The 25,569-nt window shown below is 41.1% G+C and overlaps 1 protein-coding gene across 5 annotated transcripts in view; it reads left to right on the top strand.

The window, feature by feature from the left end:
• The window catches only part of RALGPS1 (Ral GEF with PH domain and SH3 binding motif 1), a 335,024-nt gene that overhangs the window by 73,998 nt on the left and 235,457 nt on the right, over positions 1-25,569 (top strand). For all 5 annotated transcript variants that reach the window (XM_075259104.1, XM_075259103.1, XM_075259100.1 and 2 more), the window contains exon 6: positions 16,459-16,542. In XM_075259104.1, the coding sequence (XP_075115205.1) occupies positions 16,459-16,542 (84 nt within the window). The remainder of the gene's footprint in view (positions 1-16,458; positions 16,543-25,569) is intronic.

The following is a 25,569-nucleotide window of genomic DNA, read 5'->3' as shown; positions in this document are numbered from 1 at the left end:
CGCGAGCGCAGCGCTCTGTATTAGAGTACCTCACCAGTCACCCGGTACCTGTCCTCTGTTTGCTGCATCGTCGGCTGGCTATCCCGTTGACCCCACTACCACGTGCGAGGTTCCAGCAAGTGGGTCACCTTGCGGCGCCTGGATATGTCAGATAAGGTAAGTATAAGATTCCACAGGGATGAGTATGTGTTTGATCTCCGTGGATGGCGCCCTCCATCCGTTCTTCTCGCGGGGGAAGGTTCCTGTTCGTCGGGGGAAGGAAGTGGCGGTGGGTGTCTGTCCCCCTCCCCTTCTCAGGCCTCTTCCTCGAGTCCTCAAGGTCAAGGGGGTTCCTGTCATCTTGATAGCTCCAGATTGGCCTCGGCAGGCCTGGAACGCGGACCTTACGTTTCTGCTGGCAGACACCCCTTGGTCTCTTCCTCTGCGGGTGGACCTTCTTTCTCAAGGGCCGCTATTCCATCCCACCTTACATCAGCTGCATTTAATGGTGTGACTGTTGGGGCCAAGGTTCTGAGGCATCATGCTTTTTCTGAGCCGGTCATCCAGACCATGCTCAAGGCCAGTAAACCTCAGTCAGCTAAGATCTACCATCGCACTTGGAAGGCGATGTCTGCTGGCGCAAGGATGACAATTGTCATCCGCTCTCTTCTCTCTGCGCAGGATCCTGGCTTTCCTTCAGTCTGGTTTGGATCAGGGTCTTGGTGTTTCTTCTCATAAGGGTCATATTTATGCCTTTTCTATTCTCTTCCAGAGGACCCTGGCTTTCCATCCTCAGGTGAAGACTTTTTTTCCAGGGTGTGGCTCACTGTGTCCCACCTTATCGGACAACAGTGGATCCATGGGATCTTAACCTCGTTCTTGAGGTGTTTCAGGCTCCCCTCTTCAAGCCTCTGAGGGAAATTTCTCTTTGCCTTCTTTCCTTTAAGGTTGCCTTCTTGATGGCCATTACTTCTATTCGCAGGGTCTCCGAGCTTGCTGCCCTGTCTTGCCAGTCTCCTTTTTTGGTTCTCCACAAGGACAAGGTTGTCCTTTGTTCTCTACTGTCCTTTCTGCCTAAGGTGGTGTCTTCCTTTTACATTGATTATATTGTCTTGTCGTCTTTTTGTCCTGATCCCAAGCATCCTTGTGAGCATTCTCTCACTGTCTGGATGTCGACTGGGCAGTTCGGGTCTACATGTCTCTCACTGACCCTTTCCAACGCGCCAACACTCCGTTTGTACTTCTGGAGGGCCCTCGCAAGGGCTTGCCTGTTTCCAAGGCCTTCATCGCTAGATGGATTTGGTCTGCGATTAAAGAGGCCTATCAGCTTAGCAGTAAGGATCTGTCCTTCTGTGTGACAGCTCACTCCACTAGGGCTGTCAGTGCCTCCTAGGCTGTTCGGCATCAGGCTTCTGTTGCCCAGGTCTGCAAGGCTGCCACCTGGGTTTCCATGCACACCTTCACGAAGTTCTTCCAGATCCATACCGTGGCTTCAGCCAATGTCAGCTTAGGTCCTAAGTTCTGCAAGAGGCTGTGCGCTAGACTACTCGCATGGCTGTCTGTTTTCTCCTCCGTCTGGGACTGCTTTAGGACTGTAAGGGTTAAAATAAACTTGCTCTTTTATTAAGAGACAAAGTCAGTTGGACAGCAAAACCACAAGTCTCAGACTGCACGTTAGCAGTTAGACTCATTCTGCTGATCTATAGATAGCTGCATGCCAGTGGTTAGACATAGTCTGTTATCATTCTAAAAAACTGTAGATACGGGAAGTTGTGGTGTAAGTGACCGTTGATGCTCAGTGCCGTGGTATATGTAACATTTTGTGCTTATCTAGGATGTTCTGCTAACTGTCACATAAGTTGGCAGATGTTCAGTTGAAGATATATATATATATATATATATGTATGTGACAATATATGCTACGTGCTACCGGATCCATGAGACCATATTTAGATGTCGGGTCATGTGACCTGTATGCATTTGTGCTTCCTTTATAAACCTGTGCTGCTGAACAATAAAGTGTGGCACTTGAATAACTGACAACTGTGTCTGTTGTGTGTGTCACCCGAGCGCTCGTAACTTCCTCTTTTTGCAATGAGAACTACGACAAACATAACCCAGGGGGGTCTTGAGCCCCCCAACAGAACCTGGCAGCCCAAACGTGGGGTATCGATGATCGTTTGATATGCAGCCGATAGTGTACTGATCCACTTACCAACCGATTTGGAGGCGGGCCCGGAGGACCTCAGATGAATAAAACAGCGCTGTAAAAGGTAAGCTTTTATCTTACCAAATAATTAATCTGAGTTCCTACGTGTCCCGGATCCTGTGTGTTGATAAGTGAGGTGAGTTCTTGCATGTCTTAATAATCGAATCGATGCCAATTATATAGTGCGGAAGAACCGAGAGGGTATGTTTGCTGTAGTTGTATAGGGAGACCTTGTACATTTTCTTCGGTTTATTTAAGTTTGATTCTGTTCACCATTTATATCTGTTATAAAGTGTATAAGGCGGCACAGAAGGGAAAGTTATTCTCCATCTTTAATCCCTAGAGTAGAAGTACTGAGTGATTGAAAAGTCCTTGTTTCACTAAGGACTGAGTAGAATCTGCGCAAGTAAAAGTGCAAAGATTCAGGGGTGTCTCGGTAAAGGGACACTAAGCCAGAGACTTGCACATTAGAGATTAGTAAAAGTGCAAAGATTCAGGGGTGTCTCAGTAAAGGGACACTAAGCCAGAGACTTGCACATCAGAGATTAGTTCAAGGATAACAGAGTGACTGTTTGGGAGTTCCCACTAAGAGAAGTTAAAGTGACCCTCTATTGTCTTAATTGCCCTAGAGGAGTGGGAAGCTCACGGCTGATTAGGTATCAGCCAGTATGGGGAAGGGACCCTCTGAGATAGGGTACACCCCATATGAACTAATAGGGATGGGAGAGAGAGAAGAAGTTGCCGCCCAAGTTTAAAAAAAAAAAAAAAAATAAAAAATTCTTAAAGAGAGCAGGGGTTCCCAAGACAGGACTGTTTGATAGTAAATTTTGGGACCAATAGAGATTAGATTATGCAGGACAAATACAGGGATAGAGGGAAACTCGAAAGTGTTTTAATTGTGGAAAACAAGGACACTTGGCCAGAGATTGCTGGTGTCCTAAGCAAAGTGATAATAACAAAAGACAGTCTAGAAGCTGCCTGCCTGTCCCTGATCAGGGGTCAGGACAATAAGAATTAAGGAATTTCTAGAATGTCTATAGTGTCCTTTATTCAGGAAAGGTTGTCCCAGTTTGAGATTTCTCTTCATGGTAATGTCTGTGAGATTGAACTAATGGCATAAATTTGAGATCATCATTATTATGTTTATTTTACCGGTAATATACAAATTGGTGAGAATATGAAGGTATCTACTTATATGTTTTGTTTTGTTTTCTCCTCAATATTTAGCTGTGCTGGGATTATAACTAACTCTGTGATTATTTGTAGGAAAAGAAGAATGAGATGTGGCCATCCTGAGATAATAAGTGATATCACAGTATAAAATATATATAAGAAATTTTGATTTTAGTGCAGACAAGTTCTTTTTGATCTAATGGACATTTGTTTTGACTGGAGCTCCAGTGTGATGTTGCATGTTTGTATGGAAGGTTCAGAGAAGTGAATGGGCCCATATGTGTGTGAGTTATATGTACAAGTTACATGTGTCTGCCATGTGTACATGTTCTGTTTGTTCATGTCTGTATTGTTACATTTTCAGTCTCCACAGCGAGCAGATAAAGATATTGAGCTGATAACCCCAAAGGGTGGTGACAAGTAGATATGAAAAGGGAGGCATAAAGTTCTTTCCAATGTTGAATGCATATATGTGTGTTTTGGTGAATATGAGATGTACTTGATATAACATGTACTATGTACTCAGTGTTTATTGGTGCTTGTGTGTATCAAATATATCACATGGGCTTTAGACTTATTTAAGTAATATAAATATTGGTTATGGGTTTATACTATAAATCTATGAATGTTAACAATCGGTATTTATTGTGTGAAAAAGTTTTACCTTGTACATGTACATTGTTATTGGTCATTGTTATTCGGATGATCCTTCTGATATGGGATTAGGCCCCATAGGGGTAGGTAATACATGTGAACTATCTTAACACAAAGGGCACAGAACTCCCCTAAACATGTATACGCAGGTAAAGAGAAATTGCAGTTCTGAAAAACTAAAGTGGTGTTTCTGGGGCATTGTTTGTTACAAGGTGCTAGATAGCTGTCTAAGTAAATCAGAAGTCACTCACATATCTGCCCTGCAATGTTTTTTTGTGTACAAATTTTTGTTATGGTGATCAGGGGATAGATGTGATCCCTCATTTAAGGCTTCTGCCTTCTCTGCTGATATATTTTGAGCTTTTACTTACCTCAATGAATTGTTTGTAATTCTGGAGTGTTTAGAAGTTGTAGAGAACTGAATTTACTTGGGATTATATAAATAAGTATGCTGGGATATGTAGTCAAATTAGATGTTTCTCCTGTTATGGTAAACTTGAAACCAGGAGCAAAGCCACCTAGAATCAAACGGTACCCATTGGCACGCGCCCAAGAAAATGCTATAGCCACAACTATTGTAGAAAAATCCCATTTTAATGGGGAAAACACCACTGGCACCTACAGTGATCCAACTGGTTGGTTGTGCTCTTATCTACGTTAGAGACGCCTTTGCAGATTCGGCTGTATTTGGGGAAAAATTTACATTTTGGCTATGGAGTCCACTCACTTAATAAATGTGTCTTCAGCCTATTGTAGTTTTCCCTGTGTGTAACAATTGCTAGCAGACAACCTGCACACGAATTAGCCCAGCAGAGGATTTGCAGGTATATGAAAGCAATCTTCTCCTGACAGGTTTATGAGCAGCACTTTATTAAAGCTTGTAGCCAAATGGTTTTAATAAGAGATCGTTCAAGCGTATGTTACTACTTGTATAAAATCTAGACAGCCCTCTGTCTCGGTTCCCGTCTGCAATAGGCACAAAGGTGACATTATAAGTGGTGTTAGAAAAACCTAAAAAAAAAAATCTTCTTGAAAACCAATATGTACACAGTGCCTGTGTAAAGGGGATCTTTATATAAAAGTCTGTAGTTGTTTTTGCAACTTGCAATATCCCTTATGACCTACTGGTGAGGGGGCGATGTTGTCTGTAATTAATCAATAACCATATTATACTATATTAGAAAATAGTGTGTGGCATACAAAAGATTATGCCCTGTATATGGACACATAACTTTCACAGTGCTTCTGTATAAGGAGGATAGGTTTAAAAAAGCTATTTGGAGTTAGATGGCAATTTGGATGTGGCCATTCTTTAAATGTAACCTCTTCATGATACTTGCTTGGCATCAGATGGTTACATTAATGACGTGACTGCTCCGTCTGCAGATGTCTCTCTATGCCCAAAGGGGAAAGTGTACTTGGACAACTCTTTCAAGGCAGACCTGCCAGCTATCCTGTCTGGTGCAGTAAGACCTGTTGGCTCTACTGTACAGTGTAGTGCAGAGGACTTGTCAGCTGTCCTGTGTGGTGTAGTGCAGAGACATAAGAAGTTCTAGGTCCTAGTGCAATATCTGTGACAGAGCCCCTACCTACCTGGTATCACTTGTAATAGTGGCTTATTTATGTGGCATGTGAACCATTGTATCCCCCTCAGGGTCCAGGGCATGCTAATGACTGCTGTCTTTGCATGCCCTATAACTATGCCCTTGTGTAGGACTTGCCATCTCTCCTGTATTGTGTAGTACAGAGGACCTGTCAGCTTTCCTGTGTGGTGTAGTACAAAGTACCCATCAGCTTTTCTATGTGGTGTAGTGCAGAGGACCTGTCCACTTTCCTGTATGCTGTAGTGCAGAGGACCTGTCAGCTTTTCTGTGTGGTGTAGTACAGAGGACCTGCCATCTCTCCTGTTTGTTGTAGTAAAGAGAATGTCTCTTCATGGGGAATGCAGCCATTTAGTAAGGACTGATGGCTTCTCTTTAAACTCGGCCTTCTGACATATTGATTCCTTTCCTCCTTGACTCGTTTGCTGTCCCTTTATCATATTCATTACTCATCGCTTCCTCCAAGAAAAAAAGTAAAATAGCCTTGCTGTTGGGTTTCTAGAAAACAATGTGTATCTTTTATCATTCGTTATAAATGTGTAATCTCTGTCCTGCCAAGACACCAGTCCAGCATCCATCAACCCTCGCACTCACAGGGGCCGTAAATCTTCTTGGGTTACGTACAATAGTCCTTCCCTTACGACTTTTATTTCATTGCAGAGGAAGGCCAGGAAAGCTGGCAGATCGAATATTTTTGTGTTTTGGAAGACGTTGAAGGAATAAATGTTTCCATAATTTTTCCGTCAAGTTAAAGTTCATTCGGTAACGTGTGATGCAATTATCTCACTTATTGAACTTTTGGAGAGACACATTATGGGAGACAGAAACCAGCGTTCCTTACTGCAGAGATAAGTGGTGGACGGGGTTCAGAAAACGCCTCTCCTCCTGTACTTTCTCGCTGACCAGTCATGCTGTTTGATAAAACTTCAAAGGAAATTTTTGAGTGATAAGCAGATGTAATAATTTTCAGCAAATGTCTCCTAAGCCTGAGAGCACAAAATACAGTCAACAACTCTAAATACCCTCATAGCTTGCTGTACTGTATATAGTTGGTTAGCCAACTAGTTCACAGCATAGCATAGTTATCTATTGAAGGTTTGGTAGCTGTCCTCCCCAACTCTTACATGCCTTTTGGCTTTGTACAGTAGGGGTGGACATACTCGCTCTAGGCTGGACAGCTATCCCTCCCGATCTACCCAGAACATGCATGCTGGGCTCACCTAAGCATCTAACCATGCATGGAAGAGAGAAAGGAGGGCAAACACGGTCGTGTGCATGTAGTCAGATATACGTGCGTGTGTATATGTTTGTGTGTGTGTGTGTGTGTGTATGTACAGTTAGGGCCAGAAATATTTGGACAGTGACACAAGTTTTGTTATTTTAGCTGTTTACTAAAACATGTTCAGAAATACAATTATATATATAATATGGGCTGAAAGTGCACACTCCCAGCTGCAATATGAGAGTTTCCACATCCAAATTGGAGAAAGGGTTTAGGAATCATAGCTTTGTAATGCATAGCCTCCTCTTTTTCAAGGGACCAAAAGTAATTGGACAATGGACTCTAAGGGCTGCAATTAACTCTGAAGGCGTCTCCCTCGTAAACCTGTAATCAATGAAGTAGTTAAAAGGTCTGGGGTTGATTACAGGTGTGTGGTTTTGCATTTGGAAGCTGTTGCTGTGACCAGACAACATGCGGTCAAAGGAACTCTCAATTGAGGTGAAGCAGAACATCCTGAGGCTGAAAAAAAATAAAGAATCCATCAGAGAGATAGCAGACATGCTTGGAGTAGCAAAATCAACAGTCGGCTACATTCTAAGAAAAAAGGAATTGACTGGTGAGCTTGGGAACTCAAAAAGGCCTGGGCGTCCACTGATGACAACAGTGGTGGATGATCGCCGCATACTTTCTTTGGTCAAGAAGAACCCGTTCACAACATCAACTGAAGTCCAGAACACTCTCAGTGAAGTAGGTGTATCTGTCTCTAAGTCAACAGTAAAGAGAAGACTCCATGAAAGTAAATACAAAGGGTTCACATCTAGATGCAAACCATTCATCAATTCCAAAAAATAGACAGGCCAGAGTTAAATTTGCTGAAAAACACCTCAAGAAGCCAGCTCAGTTCTGGAAAAGTATTCTATGGACAGATGAGACAAAGATCAACCTGTACCAGAATGATGGGAAGAAAAAAGTTTGGAGACGAAAGGGAACGGCACATGATCCAAGGCACACCACATCCTCTGTAAAACATGGTGGAGGCAACGTGATGGCATGGGCATGCATGACTTTCAATGGCACTGGGTCACTTGTGTTTATTGATGACATAACAGCAGACAAGAGTAGCGGGATGAATTCTGAAGTGTACCGGGATATACTTTCAGCCCAGATTCAGCCAAATGCTGCCAAGTTGATCGGACGGCGCTTCATAGTACAGATGGACAATGACCCCAAGCATACAGCCAAAGCTACGCAGGAGTTCATGAGTGCAAAAAAGTGGAACATTCTGCAATGGCCAAGTCAATCACCAGATCTTAACCAATTGAGCATGCATTTCACTTGCTCAAATCCAGACTTAAGGCGGAAAGACCCACAAACAAGCAAGACCTGAAGGCTGCGGCTGTAAAGGCCTGGCAAAGCATTAAGAAGGAGGAAACCCAGCGTTTGGTGATGTCCATGGGTTCCAGACTTAAGGCAGTGATTGCCTCCAAAGGATTCGCAACAAAATATTGAAAATAAAAATATTTTGTTTGGGTTATGTTTATTTGTCCAATTACTTTTGAGCTCCTAAAATGTGGAGTGTTTGTAAAGAAATGTGTACAATTCCTACATTTTCTATCAGATATTTATGTTCAATCCTTCAAATTAAACGTTACAATCTGCACTTGAATTCTGTTGTAGAGGTTTCATTGCAAAACCAATGTGGTGGCATGCAGAGCCCAACTCGCGAAAATTGTGTCACTGTCCAAATATTTCTGGCCCTAACTGTAGATATAGATATATATATATATATATATATATATATATATATATATATATATATATATATAGATATATACCGCACTAGCTTGCATGTGACTGACATCTGGGCCTTCTTACCTTGATATGGAAGTAAATGCCCTTCTTCACTAACCAAGAAGGCATAAACAACCCTCTGCTTCCAAAATGTCTACATGTGGTTGCAATATATTACGCTCCATCACAGTAGGAACAGCTGCTCTGGAGGACAAAGTGCTGCTCTAGCAACTGATATACTGTACAAACGTAGATCAGAGACTTTCATTAGCTTAAGTTCATACATACATAAACCAGAAGTCCAAGCCATAAACCCACTGTGTACAAGTCATCATGTACAGCGATCTGTTTATTTAGGATATATGGCAATCTATTGATTCTATATAGAAAATTATACGACCTAGTACGGGCTTAAACTAAAACATGTTTAGGGGGGGGGGGGATCTGCGCTCAAAATGGAAAATGCAGGAATTGTATTTAATTTTTCTCTGCAAGTCTTAGACTATTAGATATAATTGGATTATCCATTATTGGCTTGTAAGTCTTTGAAGGGAATCGGTTGCATGTTGAAAAATTGCCTTTTGTGGTTTATTTTTTGGATTTTGTTACTCGGGTACAAATCAGCATACTTTTTCCAAATGTCAGGAGTTCATTGTTAACCGGGCAATCTTAACCTGTTATTTGCCAGTTCATAGACCTCTTAGGTTTTGGTGGCGCTTGTAGCATAGCATTAGTTGTCAACTTGGTGCTGCATTGTTTGTGATATGAATACACTGAATCATATTCATGTATTGCCTGCAGTCCTATGTAAAATCACAGATTGCACTAATGATGCCGTCATTATCTGAGCCAATTGACTCCTTTGGCTCTGCTACATCTGTACATTTTTCTCATGGAAGGTCTGATGTCATTGCGGTTTTGTGGGCAGCACAAATGCCTCTTCCTATAACTATGCCAATTTACATCTGAGGCTACGAAATTCCTAATGAGAAGTCATTAGCGGCTAATTTAGTGCATGATTGTACAGTGTTGTGCGCGTTGGCTTGTTGATATAGGGCTCACTTAAGCGAATTATGTCAGGTAAATGTTTGCATAGCCAGTATAATCAAGACACAGGATCCTGAACCAGAAAACTCAGTAGAAATGGTTCTTGGTGAAGTCTGTGATATCCGACCACCATGGATTCCAAGAATGAAAGGTCTGTAGAGAGAATCCAGAGACAACATTGTAACCAATGGACCATTCACATCAGAGGACGTTATCTAAGCTCTATCTATCTATCTATCTATCTATCTATCTATCTATCTATCTATCTATCTCAATTCTGTACGTATCTGGCACTCCTGTAACCGTACTGACACATAATATTAAAGTAACACATTATTTATATTACATGGTGAGCGGTGTAAATTTAAATTGCTAAAAAAATAATGATGGAATTGTTTCATTTAACAAACAAAAGTTAATCAATAAATACGTACCCCAAAGGTTAGTACAACTCCTGCAAGAATACCAACCTTCATACAGCTACATCAAAGGAGAATTTAACTGGGTTCCCCAAGGAGACTTTTAACACTTACTTCCCCAAGCATTCCGTATGGGATGAACCATAAGTTTCTAGGCTAGTTTTGACCCTGGGTCACATGATCAGAATCTGTGCTCCAACTCCTCCCTCCTGTATTATGGGGACAAGCTCTACTATTATAATGATGTATTTTGACAGTCCATGTACTACAGGTAACAACAGTGGACATGGAAGAGGAGGCAGGTGGATTGGGAGACCAGGGTGCTGGTTCTGATCTTGTGAGCTGGGTTGCAACTAGCCGATAAATTCATTGTTTATAACAATTAGAACCAGGGGGGAAGTATTAAAAAAAAAAAAAGTTATTGTTCTCAAAATATAGCAAAAAATATTGCTTCTGCCCCAATATGGGCTGGTTAATAGATAGTATAAACCTTTGGAATGTACCAATTTGCAAACTTGCTTTGTTTCATGTTAAAGGGAAAGAAGCAAATTTACAGAAACCCCTAGCAATGTGTTTACAGTCATGTAAGGAGGAAACCTAAAAAGCTCCAGGATATGGAAAGCCACAATAATACTAAGAATGTGGCTACGTGTCAGGGATGGGGGAAGCCTGTGCATTGGGGATTTGTTTGTCTCTACGTCCACGCTCCACGAGCTCTTTCATCTGCTAGAAATTTTGCTAATTTTGCAGAGATATTTCTGCAGAAATCCTAGAAGGTGAGTAATAGTACGGGGGACTGTCTTCTGCCAAGAGAACCTGGCAGAGGCTGCTCTGTGTGTTCACCAGCTGTGTGAGAAGTGATTAGATAGGGCAAGTAACACATTGTACATGCACAAGGTATCTTATCAGCCTGGACACTAGGGCAGAGAGCCTTGTCTGGTCACAGGCCAGTGCTTGGGAAGGGCCACTATATTGGAAGCAAATTTGATTTCACTCTGCCTGGCAGCGATAAGGGATAAACATTGGAATAGTAAAATTCTGCTTTTTATAGCCATTGGGTTTGGGCTCTATATCGCTGCTGTTCAGGGTCTATTGGAGTCTCATGTGATACTGGAAGGTCCTCCTGGGTAGGAGTGAGTGTTGTGGAGCTAGGGTAGGTATTCCCACTAAAGTTAGATTGAGAAATGAGCAAAACCAAAGGCATATTCTGACCTACAGGTCCTTGGAGAACTTTTTTTTTATACAACATAAACTCCAATAAATGTAAATTCACCATTTTTGTATGGTATGGGAAGACTAAGCCTGTTTATTATGAGGGACATAACACTAAGGGGTGCAGAACCTGTACTTGCCCCTGGACCCAGAGACCCCACCTGAAAGGTCCTGCAGCCGCTCCTCTATACAGGCAATAAACCTGTATTCCATTTTGGCCAATGAAAATTTAATGTATATGGCTGACCATAGATTGTCAAAAGTAATTTTCTTCAATATCTTTGGTCACTATTTATTCCTTGTACCAATAGGTGGCGGTATTGGAGCCTGCATTGAATATTCATATTTTCATGTTACATTTTTATAGGTCTATATTACAAGTCTCCAGGTCTTGCACACAATGTAAGTCGTGCTTCAGGCGTTAGTAATAAGATATCCACATGGAAGGATCTCATAGTGTGGTGTTAAGGTATATTGTGGGTTAACCCAAATACCAGGATCTTAACCTGTTAATGGAGCAAATACCGAAACTCACGCACATTCTCTATCCAGCTTTATACGCAGCGTCCTTGAATGCCCCATCTCCTGTGTTTTATGTGTTCCCTTGAATTCGTTCGACCTCCAAACCACATGTGATCCAGTTTCAAGCTGACAGGTTACTTCGATAATGTTCCCTGGCCTAAGCAGTCCTGTAATTCCCGTCTTTGCTGTGGACTGAAACCACTTCTGTGTCCTACAATGGAAAAGTCATAAAGTTGCGTTGCCAGGTCCGAGATATTTTTGGAGAGAATGGAAATTGCATTTCCTTTTGATGCCCAATGGTTTAATAATTGAAAAAAAAAAACAAAAAACTGAGGGTGGAAAAAAAGAGACTGGTCAGTGATGGAGGATTCCCTAAATGTGTGTTTAGTTTATTTCTTTTATTTGATTCGTTTCGTCTTTATGTAGCAGAGTTTTATTTTCTTCTGGTTTTCACTTTCCTTTGATAGTTTCTGCTTTATTCTTATTAGGATGAGAATGTGCACTGGGTTTCAGAATCTGTTTTACGGAGCCACGATCTAAAAATTCATTCTTGGCAAAAGTTTTTAGATTCTCCCTGGTCTCTTCAGTTCCAGAATTCAGCTCTGGCCTCTGTCCTTGTAGCTGGGTACTTTCTGGCTCCGATTTTCTATTTTTTTGCAAGCAGAAGCTATCACATTCTGCTTGCAAATTGCCTGCAGCCTGTGGATAGGAATCTGTTTTTATTTTCTGATTTGTATATTTTTCTAACTTCTATTTTCTGTACATGATTATGGAGGCGCGGTCATCTTGACTGAGCTTTTCCTCTACTCTGTTAACAACAATTAGGGTTATGCTTTACAGCACAGTCATGGCCATAGGCAGGTATAGTCGTGGAGCCGCCTCATTGAGGTCTGAGATGTCATGCTGATAAGAGATTGTACAGCGGTGGCAGGAAGAGCCAATTGCTATGGCATTAGTTACTTGGCAAAGCTTAATAGTTGACCTGTGCCATGCATACCTCTGGGTGTTGTTAAAGTCCCAGCAATTTCGATTTGGCATGATCAGGCACCCTGTGGGTGATTCCCAGCTGGTTCGGTGCCCAAGCAATTTTTGGGCCTATTGTAATTAATAGGACTTGCACACTAGACTCCTCGACCCAAGTACGATTGTCTTAGTACACCAACTAGTGTGCTATCTCAGCCTCTCCACTGCCAGTGTAAGATAAGGCAGGAGAGCACAGGTCATGGGGCACTTTAATATTATAAACTCTCCATGACTCTTGTGGGTACTGTAAATCTAAAATATTTGCTCTAAATGAGTAAAAGGTTGGGTTTATTGTATAGGATTCCATGGAGAGTTTTACATTGCATCTGTGGTATGTGTATCTTTTATTTTTCATTTTTGTTAAAATATTTGACATTCTCCGCTGCCTTCATATTGACAATGTGCAGGGTGTTTGGACAGTTTCTTGGGTCAGTCTCTATCAAACGGTTAGTCTTTAGATTTATGTCTTCTTACTCTAAAGCTGTCTAGCTGGCGTTCATATTTGCGGTCACACAACTGATGTGGGCGGACAGGAGGGAAAATAATCACGTTATAGTCATTTATGCCTTCTGTCATCTTTAGCTTTATATATCCAAGTTAAAGGGGAAATTGTAGATGTGCCGACAGCATCCGAAACTCAGAGCATGTGGTGCTTGATGCAACTCCAGTGTGGCTCCATCTACGGCAGAGGATTGGTAAGGTGAGTATTTATAGGAAGACTTTAGCCTGGGGCCACATGTCCTGTAAACGCCTTGATAAAAACTTTGGAATTTTACAGTCCCTGCAATGTGTATCGGATTCTAGTGAATTCCATCACACAATGCAGAAAAATAAGTGCAGTGGAAATGCTGTGATGTACAAAACTGCCACATTTTTGTAAATTTGCAGATTCTCATACCTAAGGAAACCTCCGGTGATTCCATATAGGTATTATTGAAGCGGAAAGTCTGCAGCAGAGAAAACCACAATGCCTTTCTGCTGCTTCCTGCTATATGGGCCCTTAAGTCTTTTAAAAGGTTTTTTTTTTTCTGGGTAAATAAAAATCTCACTGGAGGCTGGGGTAGGATTAAAAAACAAAACAAAACAAAAAAAAAAAAACAACCCCTAACAATCATACTTGCATATCTGATTTTTTGGTTTTTGTGGCTTGTCCCACTTTCCCTCTAGTCCATGGACTGACCAGGCCAGAAATGCAAAGTTTTAGGTGATTGCTGCAGCCAAACATTGGCTTGTGGTGACTTATCAGCTTGGAACCTAATATTGGGCTGCAGTGGACATCTCAGACTCTGTACTTGTGGCCAGACAGTCTGTGCACTGGAGAGAACTGGAAATTTGATGCCCAGACAGATGACCATTACTACTATTTATTATTATTATTATTATTATTATTATTATTATTATTATTATTATTATTATTATAATATTTTTTTTATATTTTTTTTTTATTCCCCAGCTTCGCTCCCCCCAGGGAGTTTTTAATTTATACCAGAATAAGCAAGCACTTTAATATTGCTTAATACTGTCTTTGCCTTGCTATGACTTATAATTTTGAGTGGGGGTAAGGAGAGGAGTGTTTCTTGACTTAAGCTTAATAACTATATCATGATAAACCCGGGCAAATGGAAGGGCCCACAATAATGTGAAAGAATAATCTGTACACATCTCAAGCCAAGGATTTAGAAGACTAGGCCTTTCTGAGTCAAGAACCTACGCACCCTTGGTACATTGTACCATCCAATCCTTGTGTACGCTTTAATGCAAAGGATTAAGTAAAGAAACTTTGGTGACAACTTTTATGTACGACTTAACCTGTCTGAGGTTTTTAGTGTCAGGTCAATGCTAATAGCCTGTTGATGAGCTCACAGCTTCGTGTCTGTGAGGAGATCAGGTTGTGTTCCAGTCGGGATCTACAGTGTTTCCTATTAGATATTTCCAGACAGAAAAGTCAATAAGAAGTTTGTCAAACAATCGTTACATTTTCTTTAACGTTCTTCTGCTAAAATACGAGGAATCCTTCGTGCTGTTTACTCAGGAGGCCCGTCCTTATTGGAAATTCCATTGAGGTTCCTATTTTCCAAGAAAGGGGATTTCATTTGACTGTGGCGGTCATTACCAGTCTCCCAGACCCAGTTATATTGGTAATTGGTGACTGACCAAACATAACACAGCAATGTTTGTCAATGACTGCACTTGCGGGGATGTTCTGTTCATCGCTAAACCAAACAAGTGCTAATATTGACCCTCACAACAGAATAGTCAGTAGAAGACAACCTCCAGGGTGGCTGGGGGGGGGGGGGGGGGGCTTTAGTTTTCCCTTTTAAGATGAAAAATTTGATTTGTGTTAATTTATACAATTTTAAGGAGGCAGAAAAGACAAAGTAAAAGAATTTTATAAAATTATCAATTGAACCATTGTAGATTTCAATGGTTCTTCACTTTGGAAAATCTGGAAAGGGATCCCCTGACAATATGGTGATCAGGGGTTTTCATTGTTACTCAATGACCAGCTGATTTCTCTATGCAGCAAGTCTCCAATTCCACTATAGCGCCACCATAGGGAAAATGAAGGACTACACAGTCAACTCTTTAGGCTGCTCTGTTAAAAGAAAGATGGGCCTAAATGGTAGCCCTCCCCTATATTTACTGAAGAGTCTCAAGTACTTGAAAATGGCTTTCCTAAACCATACACCTCTTTTATAGCGTTTTCTTGGGGGATGAACTTTTTTTTTTTTTTTTTATTTCCCTGTTCCCTCTCAAAACATAGGAAATTGTCCACTCAGCCATTCACAGCAGGATTGGTGGGTTGTGCCTTTTAAAAATGTATTTTCTGCAGTGTGTGGTCCCAGCCCTAAGGTCCATTTTAACAGGCTGAAAATCTTGGTGTCCATTTTTGATTATGAGGGTGATGGATCTTCTCCTGGATTGTCTCCTTAGAAACTTGTTATTCAAAATTAAATATGGTACTGCGTGTGACAATATGAACTTTATATTAACTTTTTATTGAAATGGTGTTTTTTATTATTTGTTTATGTGACAGCTGTACCTCTTAATAAAGAGCTATGGTTGAGTAGTCATTACAAGTACTATCATCATATAATTTAGGCTAGGGCTTCATGGCCACTTTCAGCTGTCTTGCAACTTCTTTGTTGTGTATGGTTGGAATTATTGTTCACAACTCCACCCACTGTAGGTAAACATTGAGTTCACTGTCACCCATGATTATTATTTGACCAAAAGTTACACTAAACAGAAGTCTCCCATAATAAAGGGTACACAAAGCACCGAGTGACGAACCAATGGTTAGAAGTCATCTAATTAAAAACAGGTCCCAAGACAACATCATATCTAATAGAGAAGCACACAACAGATGTCAAGTACAGAAAAAAAATTGATATTTTATGAGTCTGATTTGTAAGATTTTCATTATGCACACTTGAAGTTGGAGTTTTGGAGAAATATTTTGGAGGTGACGTGTTGCAGGGAGTAGTCACATGTAGAAGCATGGAATCTGCTAGTGTAAAATTTATGTTTTGTTTTTATTTTCTATAAATCTGAAGTCCGATGACCAAAGCGGGAAGACTGATGTCACCTCTCTTCTGTTTTCAGGAGCTGGCCAGCTGCGGCTGGAACAAGAAGGAAAAACACAGCCTAGCTCCAAATGTTGTCGCCTTTACAAGACGCTTTAACCAGGTACTGACTGTTTGGGGAAAGATTACTAATGGTTGTACCTACAGTGAAGGAAATAACTATTTGATCCCTTTCTGATTGGGTAAGTTTGCCCATTGACAAAAATATGAACAGTCTATAATTTTAAGGGCAGGTTAATTTTAACAGTGAGAGAATATCAAAAATAATTTCCAGAAAGTCACATTGTATAAGTTGAGTGAATTGAGTTAATGGCAAAGATCTCGATTTTTGTCTCCTCTGACCTCAGCACCTTCTCCCAATCACACTCTGAATCATCTGGATTGGTCAGATGAGACAAAAATTGAGCTCTTTGACATTAACTCAACTTGCCGTGTTTGAAGGAAGAGAAATGCTGCCTATGACTCGAAGAACACTGTCCCCACTGTCAGGCATGGAGGTGGAAACATTATGTTTTGGGGATGTTTCTCTGCTAAGGGGACAGGACTACTTCACCACATCAATGGGAGAATGGATGGAGCCATGTACTGTAAAATCCTGAGTGACAACCTCCTTCCCTCCGCCACGATATTAAAAATGGGTCGTGGCTGGGTCTTCCAGCATTACAATGACCCAAAACATACAGCAAAGGCAACAAAGGAGGGGCTCAAAATGAAGCACATTAAGGTCATGGAGTGGCCTAGCCAGTGTCCAGACCGTAATCCCATAGAAAACTTATGGAGAAAGCTGAAGCTTCAGAGTTGCCAAGCGACAGCCTCAAAACCTTATTGATTTAGAGATGATCTTCAAAGAGGAGTGGGCCAAAATTCCTCCTGACATGTGGGCAAACCTCACCATCAACTACAAACAACGTCTGACTGCTGTGTGCGCCAACAAGGGTTTTGCCACCAAGTATTAAGTCTTGTTTGCCAGTGGGATCAAATACTTATTTCTCTCTGCAAAATGCAAATAAATTTATAAAATTTATACAATGTGGTTTTCTGGATTTTATTTTTGATATTCTCTCACTGTTAAGATTTACCTTACCCTTAAAATTATAGACTGTTCATGTCTTTATCAGGGCTCGTTCACACTTGCACATGTGTCCAGCCACCGGATCTCCGTCCTATTCCCTGGGAAAACTGCGTAGGGGATGGCTTGCGGGCGGTCAGTTTTAAAACCCATTGATTTGAATGGGCTTTTAAAGCAAGCCGCCAGTGTCTGTATCCATGTAAAATAACTGGTTTCCCCGTGGAGAGGCTGCATACAGACACCGGCGGTTTGCTTCAAAAGCCCATTCAAATGAATGGGTTTTAATACTGACCGCCCGCAAGCCATCCCCTACGCAGTTTCCCTAGGGAATAGGACGGAGACCCGGGTGGGCACAGGTAAGAATGCCCCCTCAGTGGGCAAACTTACAAAATAATCAAGGGATCAAACAGTTATTTCCTTCACTTTACTGGCACCAACTTATTTTAACAGAAGATGACACCTACATACAACTAATATGTGAATTTCACAAATAAGGCTTCATGCACATGACCGTAGTTTCATCCGTATTTCATCCATTTTTCACAGATCAGTGAAAACCAACAGCATATGGACCCATCTGTTTCTGTGGCTGTAGTTTTCACAGATCAGTGTTAAGGTTATATAAATTAGCTGTAAAATGTGAAGCTTATCCTATTCCTGTCCGTTTTTGTGGCTCAGTCATTTCAGTCAAGTCTATGGGTCCTTAAAAGAGACAGAGGGTATACAGTTTACGATTTTACAGATCCGTGTGATGCTTATGGTAGTGTGCATAAAACTCACGATGGCTGGGCAGCACCGTATATTTGGGGTGCAATTTTTCTTTAAGGCCGAGGCCACACATGCTGTCTTTGCAGCAGGTTATCCACTACACTATTACTGGTGACTAAACTACTGTCCTCTCTATAGAAGCTCTTTGTGACATTCTGTATACAATGCAATGGTGAAAGCTATGGGGAATTGTGCATGTGAGTCACGGAAGAATACACACAGGGAAATTATGCAATGCCAAACCCAAAGCAATCTCAATACTAGATTAAACACATAGATACCCAACACAAACTCTAAGCACCAACTAAGTATGAATGTATAAATAGCACAAAAAAAATCAGTTTTATTTTAAATCTAAATAATTTGTTACAAAATTTTAAATGTTAAGCATAATGGTATCAGGAAAACACAAACACATAAAAACATTTAAAAACAACAAGAGTGAAGGTCGCGTTGGAATGAGCAACTTTGGCAGGTGTATTATCTGCTGGAATCAAGAAGTCTCAATAGTGGTGTAGGGGATGAAACCAACCACAATTAATATGTGTATATAAAGGCCCTGTATTCTCTATACGTAAATATAAAGAGGCTCCTATTGCCCACAGTATCACAAAATCAGGGCACCTAATTGAAAAATGTTTGTGGCATTGCAGAAATCATACTCTGCTCACAGTACTTGTCCATAGACTAGTATTATCAGGAGGGGAGGGGGCGTTCCTCCCCGCTCACACAGCACAGTGCTATTGGCGATGCTTGTACAGAAGGACGGTCCTGACAGACTGTCAAGAACGCCCTTCTGTCTTTGAAGAGCTAGGGTACCGGGACCACTAGCTATTCACCTGGGGCACAGATCAGGAAAGCCGATAGTGCGCTGAATTCAGCGCACTGTCTGCTTTCCAGCCATATATAGAACTGCCTGTGCCCCAAACCATCAAAGGTCCTCTTTAAATTCCATTTGTAGGCATTCATGACATTGCTATTAGACATGCCAAGCCAGAACTAGGCTGCCTGTTTTTTAATGGATTTTATTTCAGTAAATGCAAATTATCTTGCATCCCAGAAGAAGGAAGCTGTCTTTTTAGTACCAACCAATGGTGGTAACTACCATATAAGCATTGCATTTGGAGCATTACCTTGCCTATGAGACTCCCAACCCAACTGGTGATAATGACAAGGAGGAACCATAACCCCCTACACCTGTATTAGAGGCTACACACCTAGCCAAATGGTACCCTGTTCTGCACTAGGGAAGGATAACAAACCATTAACCTGTTGTCTACAGATAGGTATCTCTTATAGCAAAGGTTTTTGTTTGCCTTATTTCCCAAGTCATGTTGCAATGTTGGACATTATAGAGTTGCTACTTTCCAGTAAGTGCCAGTAAAAGAGTAGGTTTCTTACTTCTGGATGAAGGCTAACTTGCATACCCATTTTTCCCAAGGGGCTTTGCTGGACCTACAACACTCCTGTGGCCAACTGGCGATCCACAAAATGAGAAATAATATCCCCTGGGCCTATCTACTGATTGAACGATTAAAAATGAGACGTAACTTTTGTCCAGAGGATAGAGGATTAAGTGTCTGTTTGCTTGGGGGCAGCAGCTGGCATCAGAAGTTCCCCCATTGCTCCTTGTGAATGGAGTGCCGGAGCACATGCAGTGGTGTCAATGCTCCATTTACTTCTATGAGGCTGCGTTGACATCCATTTCCAGCGGCCCCAAATAAGTGCATATGCATAGCCAGGATCCCAATCTCTCCATTAATATGGAATATTCAGGTGAAGTTCTGGGTCTCTATCCTTTACTATCACGTAAACTGATCATGAAATATTGTGCTAGTGCCATATACAAAGTACAGGCCTTTCCTTATAAATTAATGTTAAATGATGCAAACGTCGGTAGCATTTGCGATACAGCTGGATACAGTAGCCACATACACATTTTCCATTTTATGGCCATTCTGGAATGCTCTTTACACCTCCATTAGTGGAGGCTTGTGTTTGGTATGTGTCGCACACCCTAAATGGAGGTCTGTTTATCATCTCTGAGATCATCTCCCCTTAATGCAGTAAGGAAATTTCATTACCAAAAAAATATATTTGCCTATACTTTAATCTCCCTTCATATAGCGAGATGGCTGAGGTCATTTATTTCCAAAATAGCTGCGGATGTTATGTTGGGCAGTAGCTACGAGACTCCCCCAAACCTTTCACTGCTACATTCTCTCTTTATAGACACGCTGGTGTGCATTTCTCGAGCTTGCCTGATATTTTCCTGTAATCCCCTTGCTCCTAGTTTATAAACTTTCCAATATTTAGGTCTGGAAATGGTTGTTGGTTTTATGAAATAGGAAATGGCAATAGTTGGAAAAGTAATTCCTCCCTTAAATAGTTGTCTCATCTCAACAGATCTTTCCATTAGGGTTTTTCTGCTCGTGAACCACCTCTGTGGTTTGGAGTGGATAGCTGCTAACCAGAATTGACACCGCTTCTGGCAGACCCAGACCCATCTATAGATCTGGACAAGTATTACATTCACTACTGGGATGTAAAGCTATGTTTCCCCTCTAGTGTTTGGTTTAACAGTATCGAAAAGCAGTCATTGTCCACTTCCCTTATAAAATTCTCTACATGTTGAATGGTTCTCATATTAAAAGGGGGGATTGAGCAAAGACCAAGAGATTCATCAAACACAAAGAAACGCAGCACAATCTGGAACAAAAAGCGCAGCATCGGCGTTACATAGAATTCACCAGCAAACAGATACTTTAGATGAGGCTCAGACATGGTGTTTTTGTGGCATTCATTCTGCATCAGTTTACGTTGATACAAGGGGATGGAGCTTTGAAACCCCATCATGCCGAGCATGTTGCAGGTTTGCTGATCTGCAGCGCACATAGTTTGTTATATACAGCAAAATCCACATGTAGCCCATACAGATTTACTGTAAAATGTGCAATCAAAATTATTCACACTGCTAAACAGCAGCAATGCCAAGAGTCAAACCCTACTGATCTAAAATTGATGGTGTATCCCATGGCCATTTTGGAAATCCTCAATAGAGGTGGTTAGAAGTAATCTCTCATGCTGTAACTGGGACAGCACTAAGGGTCACGAGAAAGAGACCCCTCGGCAATAACATGGCCTTGCATCCGGTGGTGATATTTTCCCCGCTCGAATTCCCGACTGGTTACTAGGCTGTATTTTGTAGGAGATTAGCCTGCAAAATTGTTGGCTGCGCTGCCTGTAAACTACATTAACCTTCTCGTCATGAATTATCCATCGCTGACAATTAACCAATAGTCATCATACCTCTTTCTTGTCTTTTCTACTTAGTTTAGTGTCTTAACTTCATAGTTGTAAACTTTGCGTCCAATCAAGAATCCTGGCAGCGAGGCGGTGGATTAACATGATTAGGTCATTTTCACATGGATACAATTTCTCTCTTACTGCAGTTTCCATCAAGTGGAAAAAACTACTATCAGCCTCTTGGAAGCATCTTTCATCCCCTGCCCCCTTTAAAAAAAGAAAAGAATAATATTTGGCTATTCCAAAAAACAGATGTGAACACATACTTCTGGACACTCGCTGGGAATTTTCCCGACACAAATATTTGGTTTTGGGCCGTGCTAAAAATTTCAGATACAGGAGGCTGTCACGGTACCAATGGCTTAGTAGGTGGAAAAGTTAAGATGGACGCCACTTATAAACCAACGTCCGCAAATTCTGTAAAAATTACTCTGAAATTGTGCATGAAATTTAGTGGCACACTAGTGTAAATAGGATAACCCACACATCTGGTTGCTAAGTTATTCCACGCACTAGAGTATTATGTAGTAAGCCCCGATTCATATGTTAAGCCTTTGTTTGGCATATACGCTGTGAAAATCACCAGGTATAGAGGCTAAACGTATCTGTACAGCGCCATCCGCCCATTGAAGGCCAGAAAAGCATGGTTTCTGTTGGGCTGGTATAGAACGGTAAACATATTTTAGTGGCATAAAATGGCATATCCAGAAAAACACAAAATGCTAATTCAGCAGCATTAATACATCAAAATCCAAATAGGTGAAATACAATATAGGATTAAATGTAACTTTCAATTTACTACTTAATAAAAGTAAGCAACATACATGTAACCAAAACCTGAACAAATATTCTCAACACAAAAAAACACAATGCACCAAAAGAGGCTCAACCTTGTGAAAGATATAAATGCATAAATATACAAATGAGTTTTTTGCAGGCCTCATCTTGAGGTGGAGTCCACCTAAAAGAAGAGGAAAAAAAAAAGGGCCTTGTATTCATTTCAGTAGGAGTTGGTAGCAGATTTCTCTGTTTAGCTGATTTTTGGACCGGAATCTGAGACTGAGTTCACACAGAGTTTTTAGGTCAGCAAAAATCCGCTTAGTAAAATTCATGTGGCATTTTTTTAGAGTTTTTTTTTTTTAAAATGTGCCCATGCATTATCTTAAAAAAAACGCCTTGCGTTTTTTGAGGCAGTTTTTGACAATTCCACGTCAAAAACTTAAGGTTGAGTTAGCACAGAGTTTTTTTTGTCAGGATTTTGAGACTGAATCCGCCTCAAAATCCTCCTCCAAAAAACACCTCACCATACTGTAATCTGCTTGTAATTTCTTTCCACTAGTGGAAAAAAGAAGCAACTGGTCCATTCTTCAGGTGGATTGCGGCTGAAAAAAATCAACGCAAGTCAATAGGAAGCGGAAAAAACGCCTCACGTTTTTTTGTATGCGAATTTTGACACATTTTTTGTTGCGGAATTGACAAAAACCACGAGGCTTTTTAAAGAAGATAATTCATGGCCACATTCCAAAACCTCAAAAAAAAAGCCTCACAAAATTTACTAACCGGATGTTTCCTGACCAAAATTCTGACCTAAAAACTCTGTGTGAACTCAGCCTTAGGGTTTGTTCTCACTGAGTTTTTTTTGGCAGCGGATTTTGATGCGGAATCCACTTCAAAATCCGCTGCCTAAAACATGCCCATTGACTTCAATGGGAGCCGCTCACTTCTTTTCTCCGCCAGCTGGTAGCAGAAAAAACAAGCGACATGCCCCTTCTTCCCATGGATTCCGCGGCTGGCTGAGCCCCTGCGTCCAATACACGACACTCCCTCCCGATTAGCCCCATTCATTCAGGCCCAATCCGGAGCGCAATGCTGCAATGGGATGCCTGTGCACTGTATCGGCATTCCGTTGCGGGCTGCGCAGTATGTTCACACGCGGAATCCATTTTCCGCCTTGTGAACATACGCTTACCCTGCCCCTGTCCGAGGTAAGTCTGTTAGGTGGGTTCCTCTCCATAGATCATCATATCAAAAAGCCTCTGATGCCCTCATAACTTTGGAACCAAGTTAGAAAATTGGAGGCCCTGAGCGGATCCTGATCCTACAGGCACTTCTATTCTTGATAATCCATATTGCACATATACAGTCCTATGAAAAAGTTTGGGCACCCCTATTAATCTTAATAATTTTTAGTTCTAAATATTTTGGTATTTGCAACAGCCATTTCAGTTTGATATATCTAATAACTGATGGACACAGTAATATTTCAGGATTGAAATGAGGTTTATTGTACTAACAGAAAATGTGCAATATGCATTAAACCAAAATTTGACCGGTGCAAAAGTATGGGCACCTCAACAGAAAAGTGACATTAATATTTAGTAGATCCTCCTTTTGCAAAGATAACAGCCTCTAGTCGCTTCCTGTAGCTTTTAATCAGTTCCTGGATCCTGGATAAAGGTATTTTGGACAAACAATTCAAGTTCAGTTAAGTTAGATGGTCGCCGAGCATGGACAGCCCGCTTCAAATCATCCCACAGATGTTCAATGATATTCAGGTCTGGGGACTGGGATGGCCATTCCAGAACATTGTAATTGTTCCTCTGCATGAATGCCTGAGGATTTGGAGCGGTGTTTTGGATCATTGTCTTGCTGAAATATCCATCCCCGGCGTAACTTCAACTTCGTCACTGATTCTTAAACATTATTCTCAAGAATCTGCTGATACTGAGTGGAATCCATGCGACTCTCAACTTTAACAAGATTCCCGATGCCGGCATTGGCCACACAGCCCCAAAGCATGATGGAACCTCCACCAAATTTTACAGTGGGTAGCATGTGTTTTTCTTGGAATGCTGTTTCTTTTTGGACGCCATGCATAACGCCTTTTTTTATAACCAAACAACTCAATTTTTGTTTCCAAAATGAAGCTGCCTTGTCCAAATGTGCTTTTTCATACCTCAGGCAACTCTATTTGTGGCGTACGTGCAGAAACGGCTTCTTTCTCATCACTCTCCCATACAGCTTCTATTTGTGCAAAGTGCGCTGTATAGTTGACCGATGCACAGTGACACCATCTGCAGCAAGATGATGCTGCAGCTCTTTGGAGGTGGTCTGTGGATTGTCCTTGACTGTTCTCACCATTCTTCTCTGCCTTTCTGATATTTTTCTTGGCCTGCCACTTCTGGGCTTAACAAGAACTGTCCCTGTGGTCTTCCATTTCCTTACTATGTTCCTCACAGTGGAAACTGACAGGTTAAATCTCTGAGACAACGTTTTGTATCCTTCCCCTGAACAACTATGTTGAACAATCTTTGTTTTCAGATCATTTGAGAGCGGGCTGTCCATGTTCGGCGACCATCAAACTTAACTGAACTTGAATTGTTTTGTAGAAAGAAATGGTCCAAAATACCTTCATCCAGGATCCAGGAACTGATTAAAAGCTACAGGAAGCGACTAGAGGCTGTTATCTTTGCAAAAGGAGGATGTACTAAATATTAATGTCACTTTTCTGTTGAGGTGCCCATATTTTTGCACTGGTCAAATTTTGGTTTAATGCATATTGCGCATTTTCTGTTAGTACAATAAACCTCATTTCAATCCTGAAATATTACTGTGTCCATCAGTTATTAGATATATCAAACTGAAATGGCTGTTGCAAACACCAAAATATTTAGAACTAAAAATGATTAAGATTAATAGGGGTGCCCAAACTTTTTCATAGGACTCTATAAGCGTCTTTATCCCTAGTTTATGAGAGTACATTGTAGGATACATGATTCCATATATTGGAATGTCATGAAGAACGGGAGCCTTTCACCCCCTTACCCAGACCACATTTTCTCCCACGGATTATCAGTTTTCCATATTAACCACCATCTTTATAAAGTCCACCCCTCTAGAAGACCATTTTCTAATGCCTTTTTTTTTTTGATGGTCATCTGAAAGGTTTCATTGTATATGACTGTATATGCCTTTGCAGTGGGATAC

The sequence above is a fragment of the Leptodactylus fuscus genome, chromosome 11 (genome assembly GCF_031893055.1).
Source record: "Leptodactylus fuscus isolate aLepFus1 chromosome 11, aLepFus1.hap2, whole genome shotgun sequence".
In the NCBI taxonomy this organism is placed as follows: Eukaryota; Metazoa; Chordata; class Amphibia; order Anura; family Leptodactylidae; genus Leptodactylus; species Leptodactylus fuscus.
This window is presented reverse-complemented; position numbering and strand designations above follow the sequence as displayed.